Raw genomic sequence first — 24,255 nt, 5'->3', positions numbered from 1 at the left:
TACAAAAGAATGTATTTGTTTGTAAATCTCGAAGCGATACCATAGTTTGGTTCAGTAGACATCCTGCGATAGCCATTTATATCCCAAGTTCTCAAGGAAAAAAGTTAAGCAGAAACTGGGTTTGTTTGAATGATACGATTGGAAATAGCCAATTGAGCAGGAAACTTTCTAGGAGCTGGGGTCAGTAGGGAACAAAAAAACTGAATGAGTAGGGCCAAACTATTTATGATAGTACTTACTACTTAATTGGTAATGGTAGTGAAGATAAAATAATCACTATACCTTGATTCCCCTTTTGTTATTGTATTCACCTAGAAAGACATGAAACCAGAGCGCACTCGTTTGTTTTTACACGTCTAGTTTTTAAACTTTGTTTATATAAAACTTGCTGAATGAAAGTGAACTTTGGTTTCATTTACTCTATAATTGAACGTGAATGCTGGCAATGTTTTTGTTTATATAATTCTTAAGTAGGTACTACATTCACATGGATCAAATGTTTCAGTTATTTCTAACACTGATGTACAGTGAAAAGTTGAACTCCCAACCCTCTGTCTTATCACCTCTTCTCCACAAAATAGGTAACCCCTGATTAGTTTTTTACAGATTATTGAAGAGATTTTCATGTATATTACAACAAAATGAATACATGGTCCTATTTTCTTCCATTTTTACACGAAGGTTGCATGCTACAAATGTTCTAAACCATGCTTTTTTCCGGGAAGCAGTATATCTTATGACAATGATAATGATGTCCATGGAACAATATATCTTATGCTGCTGCTGATATCTTATGAAGGTGGTATTTTTAGGATGATATGAGGGTGGTGATGGCAGTGGCTAATTTTCATTAAGCGTTTATATACCAGGTGCTCTCAAGTCTTTATGTGCATTAACCTATTTGGTCGTCATGACCTCATCATGAAGTATACTGCTACTATTATTACCCCCAGTTTACAGGTGGAGAAACCAAGGCATAGCGAGGCTAAGGACCATGACCAAGTTTTCAAAGGTAGTTAGTGTTGGAATTGGAATTCAGGCTCCAGAAATGTCTTCTTAATCCCACTACTAAATTTCCTTTCTGACAGTTTCCATATCAGTATTAAAAAACTTTCTCATTCTTTTTCACCTCTGAATATTATTTTATGATCTCACCATAATTTATTTGCATATTCCTCAATTTTATTTGTGTCCAATAATTTCCATGTACAAAATTATTTTACACATTAGAAAATCTGCAGGATAAATTATATGAAGTAGAATTGGTAATCAAAGGGGGACCAACACTTTCCTTTTTTCGTTAAATTGAGCTAATTGAGCAATGTGCACAGATCTTAACTATATAGCTTGATATTTTTATCTGTGAACACATATTTAGCTGCCATCAAGATAAAGACTTTTACTTGAGCACTCACAGGCTCTGGTATGTTTCTTTCTAGTTAATTTCCACTGTCATCTCAAGAGATAACCCTTCTGATGTCTATCACTGTAGATAAGTTTTTCCAGTTCCATATAAGTGGAAATGTATAGCATGCACTCTTTGTGTCTGGTTTCTTTCCCATCATTACATCTGTGAGATTCATCTTCGTTTTTTCATGTGGCAGCAGGTTATTCATTTTTTTTTGCTGCATAGTAGTCCATTGTGCAAAGATATCAAAATTTGTGCATTCTACTGTTGATGGGTATTTTGGTTGTTGCAAGGATCTGGTATCAAGAAAAAGCTGCTGTAAATATTCATGCACATGTTTTTTGTTGTTTTTTTTTAAATTTTTTAACATCTTTATTGGGGTATAATTGCTTTACAATGGTGTGTTAGTTTCTGCTTTATAACAAAGTGAGTCAGTTATACATATACATATGTTCCCATATCTCTTCCCTCTTGCGTCTCCCTCCCTCCCACCCTCCCTATCCCACCCCTCCAGGCGGTCACAAAGCACCGAGCTGTTCTCCCTGTGCTATGCGGCTGCTTCCCACTAGCTATCTACCTTACGTTTGGCAGGTATATATGTCCATGCCACTCTCTCGCTTTGTCACAGCTTACCCTTCCCCCTCCCCATATCCTCAAGTCCATTCTGTAGTAGGTCTGTGTCTTTATTCCTGTCTTACCCCTAGGTTCTTCATGACATTTTTTTTTTCTTAAATTCCATATGTATGTGTTAGCATATGGTATTTGTCTTTCTCTTTCTGACTTACTTCACTCTGTATGACAGACTCTAGGTCCAACCACCTGTTTACAAATAGTTCAATTTCGTTTCTTTTTATGGCTGAGTAATATTCCATTGTATATATGCATGCACATGTTTTTTGATGGACGTGTGCATTCAGGAGTGGAATTGCTAGGTTCTAGGCACCCATACGCTTTGGTAGGTAATGCCATGCAATTGACCAAAGTGGTTTTATTGGTTTACAGTCTCACCAGTAATGAGTTTTAATTGCTCCACATCCTTGTCAATGCTTGATATTGTCAATCTTTAGTTTTTGCCTTCTAGTGGTTGTGTTGTGATTGATCATTGTGGTTTTAATCTGCCTTTCTTTGGTGACTAATCATGTTGAGTACCTCTTCATTTTCATATTGGCAGTTTGGGTATGCCCTTTTGTGAAGTTATTGCTCAAGTCTTGCCAGTTTTAATTTGGTTGTCTGTTGTTTTCTTACTGGTTTATAGGAATTCTTCGTGAGTTCTGAATAGGAGCTCTTTGTTGGATTTATGTGTTGCAAATGTCTTCTCTCAGTTCATGCCTGTTTTAATCAATTCAACTGCCAGAACAGAATACCACAGAGTAGATGGTTTACAAACAGCGGAAATTTTTTTTTCACAGTTTTGGAGGCTTAATTAAGTCCAAGATCAAGAAGCTAGCAGATTCAGTATCTAATGAGGGCTGGCTTCCTGATCATAGATGCTGTCTTCTCTCTGTGTCCTCTCATGGTGGAAGGGGCAGGGGAACTCTCTGGTATCTCTTTTATAAAAGGACACTAATCCTGTTCATAAGGGCTCCATCCTATGACCTAATCGCCTCTCAAAGGCAGCATCTCCAAATAACGTCACATTGGAGGTTAGATTTCAACATACGAATTTTGTGAGGGGGACACATTCAGTCTATACACATGCCTTTTTCTTTTAATGTTGTCTTTTTATGAGCAGAGTTTCTAATTTTTCTAAATTTTTTTAGTAGTACTTTTTTATGTCCTATTTAAGAAATCTTTGCTTACCCCCAAATCATGAAGATATTTTCCTTTGTTTGCCTTAAGAAGCTTTAAGTGTGTTTTACCTTTCACATTTAGGTCTGTGATTTAATTGGACTTGACTTTTGTGTATGGTGTATGGTAGGAGGATTAAAATCTTTAAGTTATGCTTTGTTTCTTAGGGGAAAAATTAAAAGCAACATAGACGTCATAGTCTTGGGGTTTTTTTTTGTTTTTTTGTGGGTTTTTTTTACATTTTTGATTTCAGATCTATTTTAAAATTTTATTTTATTGTCAAACTCTTCAAAATACTTATATTCTGACAAACAGAGGGTACCCTGAGATGTTTTTCTTTGGACTTCCTTCCATTATTCAGATCCTGGTGAGTTTAAACAATTACTGATTTATAATTATTCTTATTATTGATATGATGATAACGAATTATTTAAAACTGCCAGTAATTTCATATTTAGTAATTCTTAGGCTAAAAGTAAACCCTTGTAAATGTGTGAATCTCTGTCAAGTAAACAAAGAATTTCAAAAACTCTTCTTCCATTTATTCAGTTCCTTAATAATAACTATCTTTGCAGTTTTTAACATACTTTCTGGTATTCTAATATTCTCTGAATTGATGCAGTTTATTTTGGTGGAAAACTTTACTTTCCGTTTTCTGGCCTATTTTCTTAAACTTTGCACCATATAAAAGAGAGTGACTAGGATCACCATTTAGTGATGGACTGTTGAGTAAGCACCAGAGGCACAGACTTTTCCTATCTTATATATCACTATATTGCAAACTGAATGACACTTCTACTTTTTTTCTCATGGGTGTCTCCTAGTGGCCATTTATGGACCATGTATTTAGTAATTCTTTTAATATAAGTGATTTCATTTATAAAAAGAGAAAGAGTGAAAACAAGAATCATAGGTAGCAGTGAAATTATAGGATTTGAGGGTATTTGAGATGTCACCTCCTCTCCCTGTACAGGTAGATACTGAATTTTTTAAAGTAGAGGTATAATTGGCATACAGCATCGTATTAGTTTCGGGTATACAGTGTAACGATTTGATATTTGTGTATATTGCAAAATGATCACCACAGTAAGCCTAGTTAGCATCCATCACCCTACAGTTACAATTTTTTTCTCTTGTGATGAAAACTTTTAAGATCTACTCTTTTAGCAGCTTTCAAATATGCAATATAGTATTATTAAGTATAATCCCCATACTGCACGCTGTATTGCCAGGACTTTATTTTATAACTGGAAATCTGTACCTTTTGACCCCATTCACCAATGTTTTCGTTATAGTATCACAAAGCCTATATTGTTGACCGATGTAATTGAAAATCATTTTGATTCGGATTTCTACTTTACCTCTTTTGTTTTAATCTTTAACTTCTCTTCTTTCCTATCCCGATCTTCGCAGTTATTTTAAATAGTATTCTCTTGTATTTTTGTCATCAAGATAGGAGGTTTTTCTTAACTTGATCTGTTTCCTTTATACTGGGCAGCGGGTCTGCAAACCCTGGCAGACATTTGACCCACAGGCCTGTTCCAGTCAGCTGCCATTTGTTTGTTTGCTTGATGTTCTAAATGCTGGAAAGCTAGGAGTGGTTTTTAATTTTTTAATGCTTATATTTTAAGTGGTTAACAAGTACCTGCATAATAGCCTCAATTTGCTCTTGGCCCGCAAAGCCTAAACCGTTTTACTCTCTGGCTCTTCACACCTTTCCAAAGGTCATTTTCTCAGTAGAGGTTCTCTTTCACTTGGGAAGCTCAGTTTGTTGTGACAACAAAAATGCCCCTGCAGAAGCAGTGCTCTGTGTGACCAGTCAATAGTCCTTGCTCCTTCCTGCAGTCCTACCTTGGAATTTTAAGAGTCTGGGTCCTCTGTGTCAACATCTAGCTTCTTTCTCATACTATATCACATTTGGCTTTTGAAAAACGACTGATTTCTTTTTTATTTTTTTGTGGTACGCGGGCCTCTCACTTGTTGTGGCCTCTCCCGTCGCGGAGCACAGGCTGCGGACGCGCAGGCTCAGCGGCCATGGCTCACAGGCCCAGCCACTCCGCGGCATGTGGGATCCTCCCGGACCGGGGCATGAACCCGTGTCCCCTGCATCGGCAGGCGGACTCCCAACCACTGCGCCACCAGGGAAGCCCTAATTTCTTTTAAATGTAAATATTGTATATGACATATTTTGAGAACTGAGCTGGCACTTTGATGTTTTATTAGATAATATCCAGCCGCCTGTGTCTTGTTATTCTCTGCAAAGGCTGGTGGAAGACACGCGTACACACCTTCTGCCCCTTCCTCAGATCCTGCCAGATGAGATAATTGTGGTATCTCCATCTCAGTAACTGCCCCAAATCATACAGCTAGTAAGTGGTGACGTATTCTTGAACATTTCCTGGAGGAAATGGAAAGCAGGCAACGCACGGAAAGAGTCTAGAGACCACATTCTGGACACTGAAAGTTTATCCTCAATTATTTAGTCTACATGGGAAGAGGAGCTTTTCATAGAAGCGAGGGGAAATGTGTGCACTCCAGCTAGCGTTTAACTGGTTCCAGTTGCCCTAGTAGTTTTTGAATTTCTCCTCTAATATTCTGGACTTTTAGCAGAATGCAAGTACCTTGAAGCTGTGTACCATAGACCGATCCCGCGGGCATCTCACAAGGGCAGGTTCAGAATGGTGGCGGTAGGCTTTTGTCTTGTATTTTCCTTTTCGAGTCTTAGTTTATAGACTGTCAGCCCTGGAGGGTCCTGCATTTAGCTGATGCCCAGTGCTTAGCGTAGCGCCTTGCCATGGTGGGTACCCAGTTAACATTTATCGAATAAAGAGAAGGACTGTATGTTCGAGACTCATCACAGTGGGGTCGAGTGCCTGGGCTGGAATGCAGTTTTCTGTGTGGTATCTCACAGTTGCCCATTAACTCTGATTTTTGTCAGGCTCCGTGGCCTCTGTTCGTAATTTGTTACGGTGAGGGGCTTGTTAAGGTGTTCTAATAGGATCTTTTTGGATCTGTAATTATACAGTCAGTCTCTGATTCTTCTATGGGAAAATGTGCTGCTTCCTTCCCTACTCCGTTGAGCCCGTCTTCAGTGTCCTTGTCTGTCACCCATTCCCTCCTGTCTTTCATCTAGTTTTTCTAGTTTCCGGAATTGTCTCAAGAACTTCCGGATTGGAGGTGCACCCATTATGAACGCCTTCTCACATCCAGCTGACCATTTTGCAGCTTTCAGAATCAGTTTAGAAAGAGAGTTTAGTGCTAGGATCTGGTAAATCTACAGCTTTGACCCTGAAACCCTGGTTGTCCGGCCTGGGTGCAGGCGTCCTCCCAGCCTGCTTTGGTCCTTTATAAGGAAGGAAGCATTAAGCTATCCACTGTTTTCATTTTAGGAAGGCACTGTCTGCCTTGGTTTTGGGATCACAACCTTGGTAACCAAGCTCTTTTGGATCTAATCCTCCTTCCCAGCACTTAACCTCTTTGTGCCTCAGTTTTTCAGGCTATGAAATGGGCTAACAATATACCCAGCTCATAGGGTTACTCTGTGTAAGGTGCTGGCACCGTGCCTGGATTATAGTAAATGCTATGTAAGTGATTTGCTATTATTATTTACTGTTAACTGATCTTTGACCTCTTTGCTCCCATCACCGGGCTGCTCTCTTGTTCATCAAACATTACTGTGATCTGATTGTGCATCTTAGTGCCCTGTGACTTTCAGCTCTTCAAGGGCAAGAACCACGGTTTACCACTCTGTCCCTGTGCTTTGCACCATGTCTGGTTCATTCATATTTGTTGAACTTGACTGTGGGAGGTTAGAGAGATCTATTTAGGCTTTATTGACTTGAAGATGCTGCTGCTTTGTGCTTTATCAGCTGGTGAATGCACAGAGTGATAAGTGGGTGAAAGGGCATCAAAAAGGATGAGGTCTGTGGTTGCCCTTCTGAATCACTGCTGTTCTCTCTCCATTACCCTCATAGGAGAGTCAGTATTCAGATTTGTAAAGCAGATGGTCTATGGTAAGACAAGAGAGTGTGTGTATGTGTATACACACACTGCATGAGTAGTTAACACATGGGAGTTAGGAGGGCAAAGTAATGTGTGAGGAAAATAGCGTGAACCATAGTCCTTGAATAAAATGAAGAGATGTAAGGGCCAGAGTTCTGTTTATCAGTAGGTTTTAGTCACTGAGAAAATCTCAGTAACTAGATGTCCAGAGAAGTGCTCCTAGAATAATGCTTTCATTTCCCCCCCTTAGGATTTGACGGGATCTGAACTCTATACCCAGGCAGCCAATCTCTTGCACCCTGTGGTCTATACCACGGCTGTCATTCTTCTCTTCTGCCTCTTAGTGGTCATCGTCAGTTACATATACCATCACAGGTAAGAAATAACACTTGGTGAATAGAGGTCTGTGGAGTTTATTTCACATTTAATTAGGATAAAACTGAGTTTAATACCATGCTATCCTTCCAAAGTAAGGACGATTACTTCAGAATACCTACAGGCCTTCTTCACTTCATGCAATTCAAGACATAAATAATTAGTGCCTGTGATGGTGAATTCATCTTCTACAGCACTCAGTCACTTTGCTGGGTTTGTACCTGGGAAAGAATCTGGGAAGTCTGTGTTGGTGGCTGGGGGGTGGGGCATGGGGGGGAGATAAGGTGGAGCCTGGTTACCTGCAGATGTGTCTCCCAGAACCAGACTGTGGTATTATTTCTGTTTTGTAAATTCTTGCCTGTTGTGATATTCTTTTTTATAGACAGCATTTAAGAATGTTTGTGGAATTTAAGTGTGGGATATGGTTTTTGTTAATTGGAGGCAAAGCTACAGAAATTTTTATTTTATGGTGAGAAATAATGAGCTGAAAGGATTTTCTAAGCAGAAATTCACTTTACAAGAGGTTTTGCTAGAATGTATTTTCCTCTTTAAGCTGGACATATGTGACATTTCCTGATATTTAGTTAAGAAACAAGGAGATTTTGATGTAAAAAAGAGAGACTTCAGCATTTCATTATGAAAGGCCAGGAAGAAATGCACTGGGCATTTAGACCATGTTATCCTAGTAAGTCAGGAAAAATAGAGCTTGGCACCTTGCAGAAATCTCTGGGAAGCAAACAAGTAATCCATCTGTCATAAGACATTGTAACTAACAAAAGCTCACATATTTCTTATTATGGAGATTTTGTTTAGCCTTTAGTGGATGTAGTAGTTCCATTTGACTTGTCTTTTTTACTGTACTGCAAAGTTAAATGTTAAGAAACTGTATTGAGTGATTTCTCAAACCCTGTGTGTGTGTGTGTGTGTGTGTGTGTGTGTCTGATAGTATGTTTTAATAAAATGTTTAAACGTTTACATCTGGCCTGTTATGAGTTGGAAATGTTAACTTGAAGATGTCCAGCTTCAAGTATACTAACCTGGGTCTTATTTTTTCCCTTTTCTTTTAACAGTTTGATTAGAATCAGTCTCAAAGGCTGGCACATGCTTGTGAACTTATGCTTTCATATTTTTCTGACATGTGTGATCTTTGTGGGAGGAGTAACTCAAACCAGAAATGCCAGCGTCTGCCAAGCAGTAAGTCAAAGTAAAAAACTGAAATGAAAAAAATTTGCTATTAGAAATGTCATGTTTCATTAACTATAAAAGGAAAATTGTTTCTTTAAAGCTTTTTTCTTTAGCTAATTAAAGTCAAACTGTATGTCAGTTAAACAGTTTACCAGTATACTTCAAATTCTGAATTATCGTTTCACAACTGAATATATGACTTATGGAGCTTGTCTTTTTGTCTTGGGGAATTTTGTGCTACTTGTCATGCCTGTTACAATGCCAAACATTTAATTAAAAAAATTTATAAAATCCTGACTACGATTGAAAGAGAAGTGACATTTTCCGACAGTAGGATTTTAAAAATTATTTTATCTATTTATGAAAATAGTAGGAATTAGAAAAAATTTTAACTGTAAGATGTAAAAATGAGAAACTTTTTACCTGTGGTACATATAAAGAATTTAAAAATATGGTCAACTCTTAATTTCAAATAAATTATTACATATGTAGCCTTAGTAAACAGTATTTTTGCAGTGTAAGTATAAAAAATCAAAACTAATATGTGAATAGGAAATATGTAAAATTTTATTTATTTGCATACTCTTTTCTATGTACATGATAGCAAGCAGTGTCACAGAGTATTGAATTCAGACTACCTAGATTTGGATCTCAGCTCTACTGTTTCCAGTGTTTCTATGGGCAATTTATTTAACTTTTTTTAATTGCAGAAAAGCACATAATGAGATCTACCCTCTTAACAAATTTTTAAGTGTGTAGTACAGTTATTAACTATAAGGACAATGTTGTACAGCAGATCTTTAGAACTTTTTCATCTTGCATGACTGAAATTATACCCACGGATCAGCAACCTTCAATTTCCCCCTCCCCTCAGCTCCTGGCAGCCACCGTTCTACTTCCTGTCTCTGTGAGCTTGACTATGTAAATACCCCATATAAGTGGAATGATGCAGTATTTTTCCTTCTGTGACTGCCTTATTTCATTTAGCATAATGTCCTCAAGGTTCATCCATGTTGTAGTATGCGACAGGATTTCCTTTTTTATGGCTGAGTAAATATTCCGTTGTATGTATACATCACATTTTCTTTATCGATAGACATTTAAATTGTTTCCAACTTTTGGATGTTGTAACACTGCAGTGAACATAGGAATACAATTATCTTTTCTAGATCCCGATTTCAATATGTAACATTTTTGTGTCTCAGTTTTCTCACCTGTAAATTGGGAATAATAATCGAGTTGTTGTCAGATGATGTGATTATTTATATTAAAAAAGCTAAAATAATTTCCAGGTAAATTATTTGAAAAAAATAGGAAAGTTTAGCAAAAGTGAATGTAGTTTTTTTAAAATGTAGTTTAATGTACAAAATTTTGCTGCTAGTATGCAGAAATGCAACTATGGGAAAACAATTAATGAGAAGGTATCGTTTATATAGTATCAAAAAATAGCAAGTACTTCGAAATAATAAAAAGTGTTCAAGATTTGCAGGTAAAAATTTATTATATATTAAAGAAGACGTAAATAAATGGAAAGATACATTAGGTCCAAGAATAGGAAGAATTAAAATCAGAAAGGTGGCAGTTCCTCCTAAATTAACCTATAGATAAGAGAATTTTTCATGAAACTCAATAAAATGGTCTTTGAATCTATATGAAAGTAAAGAAGAACCAAAGATAGCTAGGACACTTCTGGAAAATAGTAGAATAGGAAGACTTCTAATGATCCAAACTTTTGAGGCTGTTGTAGTTAAAACTGTAGTGTTTGGTGTAGGGATGGATAAATTGACCAACACGGAAGAGCAAGCTTGGAAGCAGACCCACGCAGAGCTTTGGTACAAGACAGAGGTTACTTGCCTCATCAGTTGGGTAAAGACAGACCACTGTACAGTTAAGGGAGCTGGGGAAATCCATCTGGAAAAAGATTAAAATGGATCTATACTTCAAGCCATTTTTAAAAAGTCAACTTTGGGTAGATTAAAAACTTACATAAGTCCAAACCAAAGAGTGAACATTTATATTAGAAAATAGCATAATCCTTGGGATAAGGAGGGATTTCTTAAATATGACTAGAAAGGACATACATTGAACTAAATTAAAAATAAGATCTTTTTGAAAAATTAAGATTCCTAAGGAAAGTGAAAAGACAAGTTTCAAATTAGAAGAAACTATTCCCAATACATAACCACTGACAGAGCATTAGAATAAAATATATATATATATATATATATATATACATACATATATATGTTAAAAACTGTAATCAGTGAGAATGCCACACACAGCACTGTAGGAAAAGTGGCGAGAATGACAGACAGCAGAGTAAACACAGGGCCAGGGTACGCCTGAAGAGATGTTCCATGGCATTGGTGGTCACAGAGATGCAAATTCAGATAGCTACCATACTATGCGTTTTTCTGTCAGAAAAATTAAGCCTGACAATGCCAAGTATTGAAGAACATGTGGATCCACATGTTTTATTTATACATGGTGGGAATGTAAGCGGATGACTCCAGGAGGCTTTTACCTTCTAAAGGTAAGCATTCACACACCCTGGACCCACAGTCCCACTCCTGGGCTCAGAGTGAGCTGACACACGTGGAACAGGCGTGTGCCTGTGAATATTCATAGCAGCACTCTACACAGTAGCAGAAACCTGGAAGCAACCCCAGTGTCGATCACTGAGAGGGTGAATGAATAAACGGTGATATTACACAAGAGTCAAAATTAATGAATTACAACAAGGCATAGCAGTGTGAGTCAATCTCAGGAATATAAGTGAAAAATTAAGTCCCGTAAGTGACATTCACCCTGCTATCTTTTTTTAAAATAAAGGTGAATGTAACTAAAATGAAACAGCACACTTTTAATGAAAATATATAAGTGCAACAAAACTGTATAAAAAAGGAAAGCAAAGGGATGATAAACACAGGATACAGGGTGATGATTACCTTGGGTGAAGGGGACCATATGGTTTGATACAGGCTTTTGTCAAGATCTTACTTTTTGTCTTATTGAAAGATTCTTGGACACCTATTATTAGCAATAGGTAATTAAATAACTAAATAAAGGCAGGCTATGCTTTTGTGCTTGGCCCAATCATTAGGATGGTCATTAACCTAAGGCTGATGATTAATCCAATGTTGTATTCATGAGATCCAATTGAAAGTATGTGTGCGCGCGTGCGCACGCGCACATAAGAATTGAGTGAATTAAATGACTCAGGAGTGCCTGGCATACAGTAAACGCTCAGTTAGACGCTATTACTACTATTGTTATTGATATAATTACCTCTTAGCAGTGCAGAATATTTCCCTGTTTCAGGCCATTACTATACATCTGAAAACAGATTTGTTAGGGAGCCTATGAGAAGTTAGGTAACGGATCTCGGACCAACTTAATACATGTACAAAAAACAGTGCTTCTCTTTTCTCAGTCTTTCTCCCCTTCTTTACCTGGCCCACTCCCACTTACTTTGTAGGTCTCAGTTTACTGTCACTGTTTCAGAGATGCGGTCCCTCCACCCCCCTCCCCTCATTATCCTCTGGTGCTTATTAAAATTCCATGGTGCCTACAAAACTTTGTGACTGACTGTTGTTTACCTGTTTGTTGTCTCTGGACTCAGAGCTCTCCAGGAGCAGGAATTATATTGATTCGATTCACCAGTGTTTATCCAAGAATCAGTGTAAGACCTGACGCATAGTAGGTGCTCAGCAGATATTGGATAAATGAACAAAAAAGGCCTCTGTTTGCTAATAGTAGAAATCATTCCACCTGGAGCTGTTTTGAGCATGAACAATTAGGAGTGTATTCAGCACACAATGGTAGTAATAGTCTCAGTTCTATCTAAAAAATATTCATTGATTTCTTGGAATAGACAAATTTATTTCACTAAGGAAATGAACAGAAAGAGGCCATAGTAAAGATGACTGCCTTTCATCATCCTGAATGGTATTTTGTACCATTTCTAGAATGAAAAGGGCAGGAATTGCACTGAGTTATTAGAGTCTCAATAACAGACGTCTGTTAGTTAAGGATTTACCCAGAAAAGCTAGGGTGGGGGATGGACAGGTTTTATATGTTGTTTTCTTCTGTTCTTTTTTTTCTTTTTAACAGTGTTCTTTCCTTCCTCTGTGAAAGACATAACATCATTCTTGTTATTTCTGACCCAGACATGACTTACTTCACTTTGTTATTCTAATACTTAATTCAGTTAGTAGCCAGCTGTGTCTGCCAGAACAGCCCGTATGACTAGTTGCCTAACCTTAGTAGGGGCTTCATGTTTCTTGGGCTCTTCTTCCACCTCTAAAACTGAACCCTGAAGTGTCCACCTTTCACAGGCAGTTTTTGTATGTGCGCATGATCGGTGTAGATTTGGCTTCTCTCCGTTTCAGAGCTCACGTATTTTATGAACAGTGTGGACAGGTTCTAATACAGGTTCCTCCCCGAAGTGATTGGTTGAGGTTATTAAATGCCCCACCGGCCAGGTACTTCCCCCTCTGCTGCTTTTGTCATCCGTTCTGGGTGGTGCCGTGGACACATTCTATAGCCTTGAACTCTCTTTTTGCAAGAGGAGCCAAAGGAGAACGGAGAAGCTGAGTGATAGAGTAGAAGGGGCTGTTGACTCAAGGTGGGAAAGGATCTGGGTTCTGGGTCGTGCCGGGCTGCCGAATAACTGCTTGAGCGTTAATTTTCCGGTCCTTGGTTTCCTTAGCTCTGCAGTGAAAGGATTTGGCTGGATCTTATTTAAGTTACCTTGTTGCTCTACCACCTCATGATTTAATCTATTAAATATCGTGCCAGCTGACCTTCTCAGGTGTTCTCTGATGTCTTTTATCCAGAGGACCGCTGCAGTGGCATGTGAGATGCATCGGGAAAGATTCAACCCGTGGATATTAAGAGCTTTCTACTTGCCAACTACTGCAAGTTTGTCATCTTAAATTTCATATTAACCCTAGGAAGTATTTCTTACTCACAGATTTTATTAGTACAGAAATTGAGTCTTAGACAATTGAAAAAACTTGCCCCAAGTCACTAGGGCCTTTGGGTGGCAGAGGCCTGATTCAGACGACAGTCTCTTAGACTCTGTGTGTCCTGTCCCCCACCCCACCCCAATAACTGTGCTTGCCTGTTGAGAGAGGACCCGCAGAGTAGAGGGGTCTACTATGAGTTGCAGCCCTGCCACTGACCATGTGACCTCTGGTGGATGATTTAACTTCTTTCAGCCTCCGCCTCCTTGTCTGTAACGCTAAATGAATGGGGATGCTAAGAGGATGAAATAGAAGCATGCACAAAATTGTCTGATACATTTTGGGATACATGGCAGGCGTTCAAAAGTGGAAGCTCTTAATTTTTATATATATTCATATCTGACTGAGTATAAAGATCATTTTTTGCACACTTGGCTGTGCATGCTGTACTATTGTAGTTCTATTGGTGGTTAAAAATCCAGTTGTTACAATGTCTGGTCTCTGGTATGTGAGCAGTTTATGGTTAGGTAACGAGTATATAAAGTGCGACTGTTCAGGATAAGTATTTTGTATCCATTTTGCAACTTTGGATATTGTCGTCCCTGAGGTAAGGTGACTTTCTTCAGTTCTAATCTGTTGCATTTAATGAATTGTCTACATGCCCTAATGAATTAGATTGTTTATTTCCAAACTGGTTACAGATTTCCCACATGTATTTCTTGTTTATTTGGAAGAAATTGTGACAGTGAGGTTATATTTCAAGTATAGCCCAAGTGTCTGATGGAGAATAAAATAGGAAGCACCTCCCTCCTTTCAAAAGACAGGAACACCCTCTCTGCTAGTTCTCAGTGCCTACTACTTTATTCTGGTTCTTGTGGAATATTCGGTGATTTGCTTATGTGACTGTTAGCAGGTGACATCAGACTCCTGAAATTCCACTATTGGTAATAATTGTTTAACTAGAAGACTTCAGTATCTTTCAGGTGTGCAAACTTCTTCTGCATATTTTGAAATGCCATAAGAAACACTTCAAAATCTAAAGGTTGAGTTTTACCTCTTAGAACTAAAACAAGAAAATTCTCCAAAAAATTCTCCATCTTGCACCTCTGTTGAAAAAATAAGTTTTTAAACTTATTTACAGCCCTGTCTCATTCTTTTGACCTCTGTGTCAGAGAAAACTAGCAACAGTAGAGTATACCATTTTGAGTCAATATCAGTGATTTGTTTTGAATGTTTGGTTTCTATGCACCAAATCCAAGGATACTATTTTTATTTACAATATTTCATGTGACTCCAGGTAGCTCAAAGGGTTATTTTATGCTATTTGTTCCACTTATATCTGTAAATTTTGCTTTTATAGTGCAGTCAGTAAAACTAACGAGAACCAAGGAGCCACTTTTCTTCTTAATAAGAAGATACTCTGACCGCTCTGGTTTGGCCGGGCTGGATCCACCCTCCTAGCCCTTCTAGTCATTAAGAGGACAGTGACCACCCTAGTATCTTGCCCTGCAAAATAATACCTGAGCTTTTATGTCACCACGTTTAACTGCAGATCGGTTCTCATTAAAATGGGCCTTAGGCAGCAGTCTAAATGCTTCTATTACTGACCTAGGTTTGATAATGTCAATCAGTTTGATTTTCTTGAAATTGGAGAGCCATCCTTTAAAAACAAATTATTTTTCCCCTTGGAGCTTTTCATTAATAGGATTTTACCTGTAATCATTGTATAAGAAGAAAGAATCAAAAAGATAGTAAGTAGTTAGATAAGAAAGCTGAACCATGTCCTTTCTGCTCCATTGACCCATGTACTTATTTTTTTAAAAACAGATTTTAAACCTCTCTTAGCCCCATACATATCTTCATCTAGAATTTTATCTTTAACTGGTGTTGCTTCAAACACAGGTTACATGATAAACATACCCCTCATCACCCCTCTGGGAAGAAACTTGGTGTCATTTACATATATTTCAATTATCCATCATTTATCAAGCACTTATTATGTCTCAGGTCTTGTGCCCATTCAGTCCCTACAAAATCCCTAGAGATGGTTATTGATAATCCTTCCACTGTTCAAATGAGGAACATTAATTTCGGAAAGGTTGACATTATTTTCTTAAAACCATACTCCTAATAAGTAATAATAAAAATATTGCCATATTTTTAATTGCTTATCAGGGACCAGGCGATGTGCTAAATGTTTTATATAGGCTGTCTTTTTCAAAGCCTCATGGTAGTTTTATATTCTCAGTTTACAGATGAGGAAAACAATGCTTGAAATGTTATACAAGCTTGCTAAGGTGTCATAAGGGGTTGATTCTTGTTTTAAAACCAGGCAAACTTGTTGATTTCAGAGCTCACTCACTTAAAATGATCAATCTGTTATATTGCTCACTTACCATTTGGATATATAAAAGCTCTGAATTAGAACTACTCAGGTCTCTGACTCTGTGTGCTGTGACTTCCACCCTCTAGTTACCCTTGACTTCTATATTCCTCCTTAAAATGGGCTTTGGGAACTCAACTCTAATTTATAACATAGCATCTATGAGTAACATGTCTTTGGCTTATTGTTGTCCAGGAGCGAATTCCGTGATATATTTAGAGTCATCTTGGGTATAAGTTGTAGTCTGTGGGCCTCCTAGGTCCAGCTGTTGATTTGATCCTCTATTATACCTCTTTTAGAGTGCTTTCTTTGTTTTATCAGCAGGCGAAGGAATTGATCATTAGAATACACCTTCATACTGTTTTTGAGTCAGATTTTCAAAAGTAACTTACCAATCTTTTTGATAAAGTTTACTGGCAGCTACTGTACTTTATGATTGTAAAGGGGAATTTTGTTTGTTTTAGTTCATGTATTCTTCAACCTTCTTTCTAGGTTGGAATAATTCTTCATTATTCCACCCTTGCTACAGTTCTCTGGGTGGGAGTGACAGCTCGAAATATCTACAAACAAGTCACTAGAAAAGCTAAAAGATGCCAGGATCCTGATGAGCTGCCACCTCCCCCAAGACCAATGCTCAGGTATCTAATATCTTTGTGTACTGTTTTATGTTAAATGTCCATTACATCTTAAATTTAATGAAGCATGGCCATAACAAAAAATTGCTCAGTGAATTTTGGAAAGTAAAAAAAATGGACTTGTAAGTAGCCTTGCAACTGGGAGTGCTTTGTGAAGTTATGTATCCTCTCTATGCCTTTCTGTCTCATACAAAGTGGGAATGATTCTCCTTCACAGAGTTGTTGTGAGGAATAAGTGACTGACTTTGTAAAGCACTTAAGATGGTACTGGCCACAGAGTAAGCTCTGTGAAAATATGAGCTGTTTCTATTTCCTTGAGGTCATGGGATAGATTTTAACCTAGTCAAGTACATATCCATGTGGTTATTCTCTACAAAAGACAAAACAGTTTTGGGGTCATGCTCTTCCTACCATTACAATCTGAATCCGTTGTCAATGGATTCTTGTGCTGGATGAGTAGAAGTCAGTCGATCAGTGTCTCTGAGTGTGTTGAATGCTGGATGTGTACCTTGCCCTGGGCCAGGGACTGAAGGAAAACCTCCTGCCCTTGAGGGGTTTACAGTCTGAGGAGACAATCTGAAAGAAGAACCCGCTGCAGCTGTGTAAGAGCTGGAGTGGAGATGTGTTATTTGAAAGTATCAACAAAGGAGCCATTAATTCTGCGGGGGGATGGTAGGCTATTAGGAGTTGCTTGACCACCGGCACAAGGGATGGAGGTTGCACTACAGATACAGGATCTCGTGGCGAGCTGAGCAAATTTGAGAAGTGCAGTTTGGCTGAGGCAGGAACCTAGGGTATACAGTGTACAGTAGTAGGACTCAGAGTGAAAACTGCGTTTCAGGCCTTGGTGGGGGGCCAGGTTAAAATGTGGGCTATACATTGGAATGCTGGAGGGTAGGGGGCATATTTAATAATTCCACTGAGGTCATTCGGGGGTCCCCGTGAGGACTGCAGCTAGAACAGTGGCATGGAGATTAGAGAGGATATGTGTTCAGACACCTGAGGCAGTTTCTCCAGGATTGATGGCCAGCTGGATTTGAGGGTGTGTGCCAGGATTCGAAGGTGGCTGCAGAGTGTTTACTCCAGTTCGCTAAGGCCCCTCTGCAGATGGTGCGTCCATCAACTGAGAAAATCATAGAGGAAAAGCAGATGCGGGGACTCCGGGAGGGTGAGCACAGGGGAGGTGGGCTCACCAGTACTCTGTCGTGGAAAGTTTACATTTTGGGAGTCTGGTGCTCAGCAGAGAAATCGAGCTACGTGTACTCTGGACAGGACAGGAGATGTCTTCACGTGTATTCGTTGAAGCACTGATAACGAGCAACCCCTCCTAGAGAAAAGTTAGTTAAGAATGATCCCTGGGCCGTATCAGTGGGCCATAGCAGGTAAAGGGAAGAATTGAAAGAGAACATTGAAGATTCGGGGGAGAGCGGTTCCATGGGTGGGAAGGGGCAGCAGGAGTGCTGGGCCATGGTCAGATTGCAGGATGTGATTTGACACCCCTGTCAGTGGTATTAAAGGAACTGAGGGATGGCGTTTGGCTAAGAGATAGGAATCCTACCTATCCTCATGCAGCTTTCTGTTAGGTTTCCTTTCTGTTAGGTGATTAAAAACAAAAAGGCGGCTTGGGCTGCAAAACCTGTGCAGTCCCTAGTGACCTGCAGGTACCCCCCCTTTGCTTTAGACACTGCAAGCTCACCCTTTAGGATGCTCTCCTTCCCCCATGTCCCTGAGCTTAAAGAAACCCCAGCATCGCGGCTACCTGGAGGGTGGATGTGGGGCTTGCCTTGAGTCTGCTGGCCTCAGAGAGGGCGGTTTCAGTAGCATGGTAGGTGGAAGCGGCCTCATCTCACAATAAGGTGACAAAGGTGAGGCACTTGATGGTGCTATTGTTTCCAGGGGTTTGTCACCAAAGGGAGCAAGAAAGAAGGTGCTGGTTGAAGGAAAGTTTTAGAAGATAGGGAAAACATGAATAGACTTATAGGCTGGAAGGAATATGCAGTGGAGAAGAAGATTTACAGCTGCAAAATAAGGGTTATTTGGTAACAGGCAGTCTCAGAGTCGGGTGGGGAAGGAGTGGCAGAGAGGAATGTGGAGCCCGAGATAAATTTGGGTGAACTGATGCCTTCTTTTCAGGTATGAAGCAGCTATGAATTAGCATAGCAGGAAGAAGGGCAGGGCCACAGACGTTGGCCTGCCTCTAATCTGTGAAATTAGAAGACAGGGTTATAGTTTTATAGGGTAATTAGCTGTCTTTTTCAGCAATGATATCATATTGAAGGATTTTAGTACCTGTGAGCATGACTAAGAAAAAATGTATGGAAAATGTGTTACGAATATTGCCTTTATCCAGCCAGTTAGCATTTGGACTGTGTCTTTGGACCTGGCAAATACAGAATTAAGATTGGCTGTACCCAGGGGTAGCTAGCCGGGGTAGGACGTTCCCTGTTCTCTTTTCAGAGAACTCAAAGAAGCTGTACCTCCCCGCAAAAAGTTGTTCTTCATAGGACCAGCCACTCTGTCTCCCTCATTTCTTCCTGCACCAGCTAGTCTGTGGGAAAGGGGTCAGGAAGGGCCTGAGTGCTGCAGGGCGTTGCTGGGATCCAGGTATCTTTCTTGTCCCAATCTCGGCTGACTGAAGATAAGCATACACAGCAGTAGAACATCCTGGAATATGCAGGTTTAGCCGGACATTAATAAATAAATAACGTCATTACGTATTTAGTCTGACCTGTGGCGCAGTAAGATCTTAAAGTCCATTATGTAGTGGACTAACTTTCTGCTTCATCAGCTGAATCTAAAAGAAGCCCCATTCCCCCAAAAGAAAAAAGTATAAACTGAAGCTCTACCTGTAGTAGCTTACTGTTACTTTGCCTGTCCACAGGGTGGCAGAAGCTGACCAGCTTTCCTTAACTCAGAAACCTTATACGCTTTTTTAAAAAAAAAGAAATCCAAAGTAAATAAAAACTTTAAAAAATGTTATTGTTAACAAAGCAGGCTTTAAGTGTTCACCTTCAATGCATTATTGGAATAGTAATGAATCTTTAAGGAATAACTTCTGCAGTACTGAGATACTGTGAGGTATCCACCTTAATGAATTGGATTGATGTGCTCTTATTTCCATCACTGCCCTTTCTAGGTTTTACCTGATCGGTGGCGGTATACCCGTGATAGTTTGTGGCATAACAGCGGCAGCAAACATCAAGAATTACGGTAGTCGACCAAATGCGCCCTAGTGAGTATTTAGTGTCCTCTGCGTACCTGAGTCGATTGCTTCTCTTCTAACTGTTTCCTAAGCACTAAAGTTTACTGCAGTTTCTTAAACGGTGTGTTGACATGTGTAGCATCTGAGCTGGTTCCCCATTTTCTTTCCTAGCTGCTGGATGGCATGGGAACCCTCCTTGGGAGCCTTCTACGGGCCTGCCAGCTTCATCACTTTTGTAAACTGTATGTACTTTCTAAGCATATTTATTCAGTTGAAAAGACATCCTGAGCGCAAATACGAGCTGAAGGAACCCAGTGAGGAGCAGCAGAGGCTGGCAGCCAATGAAAATGGCGAAGTAAATCATCAGGATTCCCTGTCTCTCTCCCTCATCTCGACATCAGCCCTGGAAAATGAGCATACTTTCCACTCTCAGCTTTTGGGAGCCAGCCTCACCTTGCTCTTATATGTCGCTTTGTGGATGTTTGGGGCCTTGGCTGTTTCTTTGTATTACCCTTTAGACTTGGTTTTCAGCTTCTTTTTCGGAGCCACGTGTTTGAGCCTCAGTGCATTCATCGTGGTTCACCATTGTGTCAACAGGGAGGACGTCCGGCTCGCATGGATCATGACTTGCTGCCCGGGCCGGAGCGCGTACTCGGTCCAGGTCAACGTGCAGCCCCCCAGCTCCAGTGGGCCGAGCGGGGAGGCCCCCAAGTGCACCAACAGCAGCACAGAATCTTCATGCACAAACAAGAGTGCCTCAAGCTTCAAAAACTCCTCCCAGGGCTGCAAATTAACAAACTTGCAGGCTGCTGCAGCTCAGTGCCATACCAACTCTCTGCCTTTGAATGCCACACCTCAGCTTGACAATAGTCTGACGGAGCATTCGATGGACAATGATATTAAAATGCACGTGGCGCCTTTAGAAGTTCCATTTCGAACAAACGTACACCCAAGCCGCCATCATAAAAACAGAAGTAAAGGGCACCGGGCCAGCAGACTCACAGTCCTCAGAGAATATGCCTATGACGTCCCCACGAGCGTGGAAGGCAGCGTGCAGAATGGCCTGTCGAAAAGCCGGCCGGGCAGTAATGAAGGACACTCTCGGAGTCGAAGGGCTTACTTAGCCTACAGAGAGAGACAGTACAACCCGCCTCAACAAGATAGCAGTGATGCTTGTAGCACACTTCCCAAAAGCAGCAGGAATTTTGAAAAGCCTGTTTCAACTAGTAGTAAAAAAGATGCATTAAGGAAGCCAACTGTAGTTGAACTTGAAAGTCAGCAGAAGTCTTATGGCCTCAACTTAGCCATTCAGAACGGACCAATCAAAAGCACTGGGCAGGATGGACCCTTGCTGGGTATGGATAGCACTGGCAATGTGAGGACTGGATTATGGAAACACGAAACTACTGTGTAGCATTGGTGGGCTTCCTGGGCAGAAATCCACATAAACTGTGATACTCAAATTCCTTTAAGCTATGAACATGTAAAAACCGACTGTTTACAGCCACCTTAGGGATTCAAAAGAATTTTGAATAAACTTCTAAGTTTTGTATTTTATGTATTTTATATCCCCCACGTGTTGCTTTTTTATGAATTTTGAAAAAAAAAAAAAACCCTCTTAAAAAAAAAACAACCTTCTAAAAACCCTCTGGTGGCTTGTTTTAGTTGTCAGAGCACCAGCAGGACGTTTTGAGAATCTGAAATGTAATTTTCTTGGGATCTGTAATATCTACTTAACATTTCAGGCTTGTATGTAATACAATAAATAGGTGTTTGTTATTGTGTCAATCTTATATTTTTACATTTTAGGAGCATTTAGTGCTATTTTAATGAGGTTTGTGCATTGGGATAGTTTAATGAGAATTATACACGTATCAGTTATCAGATTTTTACATGATTAGCTCCACTGATGGCATATAAATCAAAGAGCTTTTGGATTGTTGTATTTTATAAATACAGTTTTTTATATGCTACAAGTTTTTTTTTTAAATCTCACAGAATTTTTTTTGAAAACGGAGATGCCTAAAAAGCTTTTCCTAAATTGCATTACTTTAGCCCATCTTTTTAATACTATTTTTGATATTTTTGTGGCTTTTCAGTGGTTTATATTTGGTTTTCCTATTCATTCTTTTTTTTTCCCCAGCACATGTTATTTCTTTTTAATTGAAATATAATTGACTTATTATATTAGTTTCAGGTGTACCACATAGTGATTTGATATTTTTATACATTATGAAGATAGTAATCACCACGGTAAGTCTGGTTACCATCCGTCATTATACAAAGTTCTTAAAATATTGTTGACTCTATTCCCTATGCTGTATGTCGCATCCCCACGACTTAATTATTTTATAACTGGAAGTTTGCCTCTTCATCCCCTTCCCATATATGAACGTAAATGAAAAGGTGTCATACAAGGTTCACGTTCACTTACTTTGGATTCTTCAATATTGGCTCCTATCTGTTGGCTGTTACTTTGTTCTTAAACAGATAAAGTTCCTCAGGTTCATGCTAAAGTTCTAATTTTTAAATTCCTCTCTAAGGGCAAACACAGATCTGATGCAAAAGTTATCGTTGGTCAGTGATGCACTGCAGTCCTTATCTATCTCCTGTCTCCAGGCTCACTGGGGTCCTTTCCGGGAAAGTTAGATCGGGTCTGCCCTGGCTCCTTTGTGCATTCACTTCTCTCCGATATGCAAGTCAACGCCTGAAAAGATTGGCACAGCTTAGATCTGTTTTTGGCACTAGTCTCAAGGTTTGAATCAGATCAGATTCAAAATATATATCCAAGAAATGCTAAAGTCAAGCTTGATAAACCTCAGAATCTGAGCAATTTACTGCTTACTTAGAGTAATTCTCAGAGATGATACCAGGTGATCATGCATTATAGTGTTAAGTGTTCATTTTGCATTGGGTTACTGCATTAGAAATTATTTTGCTTCGCAATAATAATAAAACTGGTGGTTCTATTTAAGCCTTTTGTTAGGTGTTGTTTTAAAGGCATTCTTTTTGATGGAGGAAACAAGGCAATTAAGTAGATAGATCTGGCACCTGTACATTTAACTACCGCCTAGCCTAGGGTCTCCAGGTAAGTTGATATATATGTGCAGGATGATGTTTAGAAATGACCAAGACAAACTAATAAGGAATGGAGTAAATAATTCTTTTTTTAAATTGTTATTGTTATTTAAATTTTTCTCTGTTATTTTTCAGTATATCACTCCAACGTTTAATCTGTTTATTTGACCCGTAGGTCAAATAGAAAAAGAACTTTGTTCTTCTGCTTTTTCCTACTTCCACAGGAAATGAGGGCTTTCCCTTCTTGGAAATGTTCACCCTTCAGTAAGCATTTATTAATTTAAACAGAGCTTCTTGTAGGTAACAGAAGGAAGAGAAGCCTGGGACTGGTAGAGTTGGGGACTGGAAAGAAATCAAATATTTGGAATAAAATGAAGATTCCACTAAAAATATTCAGAGTGTTTTGATACACAAAGCATAGTTGATGAGTGATGACTTGATGCATTATATTCTTAGTATTTGAATTGAAATTTCATGTTTGTGAATAAGAAGTGAATAAAACATTGCATCCTTCCCATATTTGTCTTTTATAATCTATGGCTTGTTGCTAGTTGAGGTTTCTCTGTTTTTCATAGAATCATAAACTCTTAAGGTATGCTTCAGTTGTCTTAAAAATTGGCTCATTCATTTTCCTCATTTTAAATTTTCAGCAACTGAGGCTCAAAGAGTTTCTTACCTGCTGAAGTACCAGCAGGTTATGCCACATCCAGGACCAGGTCCATGTTCTCTGATGCCACGTCCGCTGTGCTTTGATTGCTTCTCTGAAGGCAAGCACCTGTGCTCTTCACAGTGTCTATTATCTGTAATTTTACTAAACTTTCTCATCCTGGTTATTTTGAGTTTTGTTTTAAATTTCATTTATTTATTTATTTTTGGCCGCGTTGGGTCTTTGTTGCTGCACGTGGGCTTTCTCCAGTTGCGGAGATCAGGGGCCACTTTTTGTTGAGTGTGCCAGCCTCCCATTGCGGTGGCTTCTCTCGTTGCGGAGCATGGGCTCTAGGCGCACAGGCTTCAGCAGTTGTGGCACGTGGGCTCAGTGGTTGTGGTACGTGGCCTCCAGAGAGCAGGCTCAGTAGTTGTGGTGCATGGGTCCAGTTGCTCCGCGGCATGTGGGATCTTCCCAGACCAGGGATCCAACCCGTGTTCGCTGCATTGGCAGGCGGACTCCTAACCACTGTGCCACCAGGGAAGTCCCTATTTTGAGTTTTAATTTCATAATGAGGTATAATTGG

The 24,255-nt window shown here is 39.4% G+C and overlaps 1 protein-coding gene across 4 annotated transcripts in view; it reads left to right on the top strand.

Moving 5' to 3' along the window:
• The window catches only part of ADGRA3 (adhesion G protein-coupled receptor A3), a 118,964-nt gene extending 97,235 nt beyond the window's left edge, over positions 1 to 21,729 (top strand). For all 4 annotated transcript variants that reach the window (XM_073805121.1, XM_033856895.2, XM_033856896.2 and 1 more), the window contains 5 exons: positions 7,449 to 7,573; positions 8,644 to 8,767; positions 16,601 to 16,746; positions 19,880 to 19,975; positions 20,117 to 21,729. In XM_073805121.1, the coding sequence (XP_073661222.1) occupies positions 7,449 to 7,573; positions 8,644 to 8,767; positions 16,601 to 16,746; positions 19,880 to 19,975; positions 20,117 to 21,359 (1,734 nt within the window). In that variant the 3' untranslated portion in view covers positions 21,360 to 21,729. The remainder of the gene's footprint in view (positions 1 to 7,448; positions 7,574 to 8,643; positions 8,768 to 16,600; positions 16,747 to 19,879; positions 19,976 to 20,116) is intronic.
• Positions 21,730 to 24,255: the final 2,526 nt, after the last annotated feature.

The sequence above is a fragment of the Tursiops truncatus genome, chromosome 5 (genome assembly GCF_011762595.2).
Source record: "Tursiops truncatus isolate mTurTru1 chromosome 5, mTurTru1.mat.Y, whole genome shotgun sequence".
Classification (NCBI taxonomy): domain Eukaryota; kingdom Metazoa; phylum Chordata; class Mammalia; order Artiodactyla; family Delphinidae; genus Tursiops; species Tursiops truncatus.
This window is presented reverse-complemented; position numbering and strand designations above follow the sequence as displayed.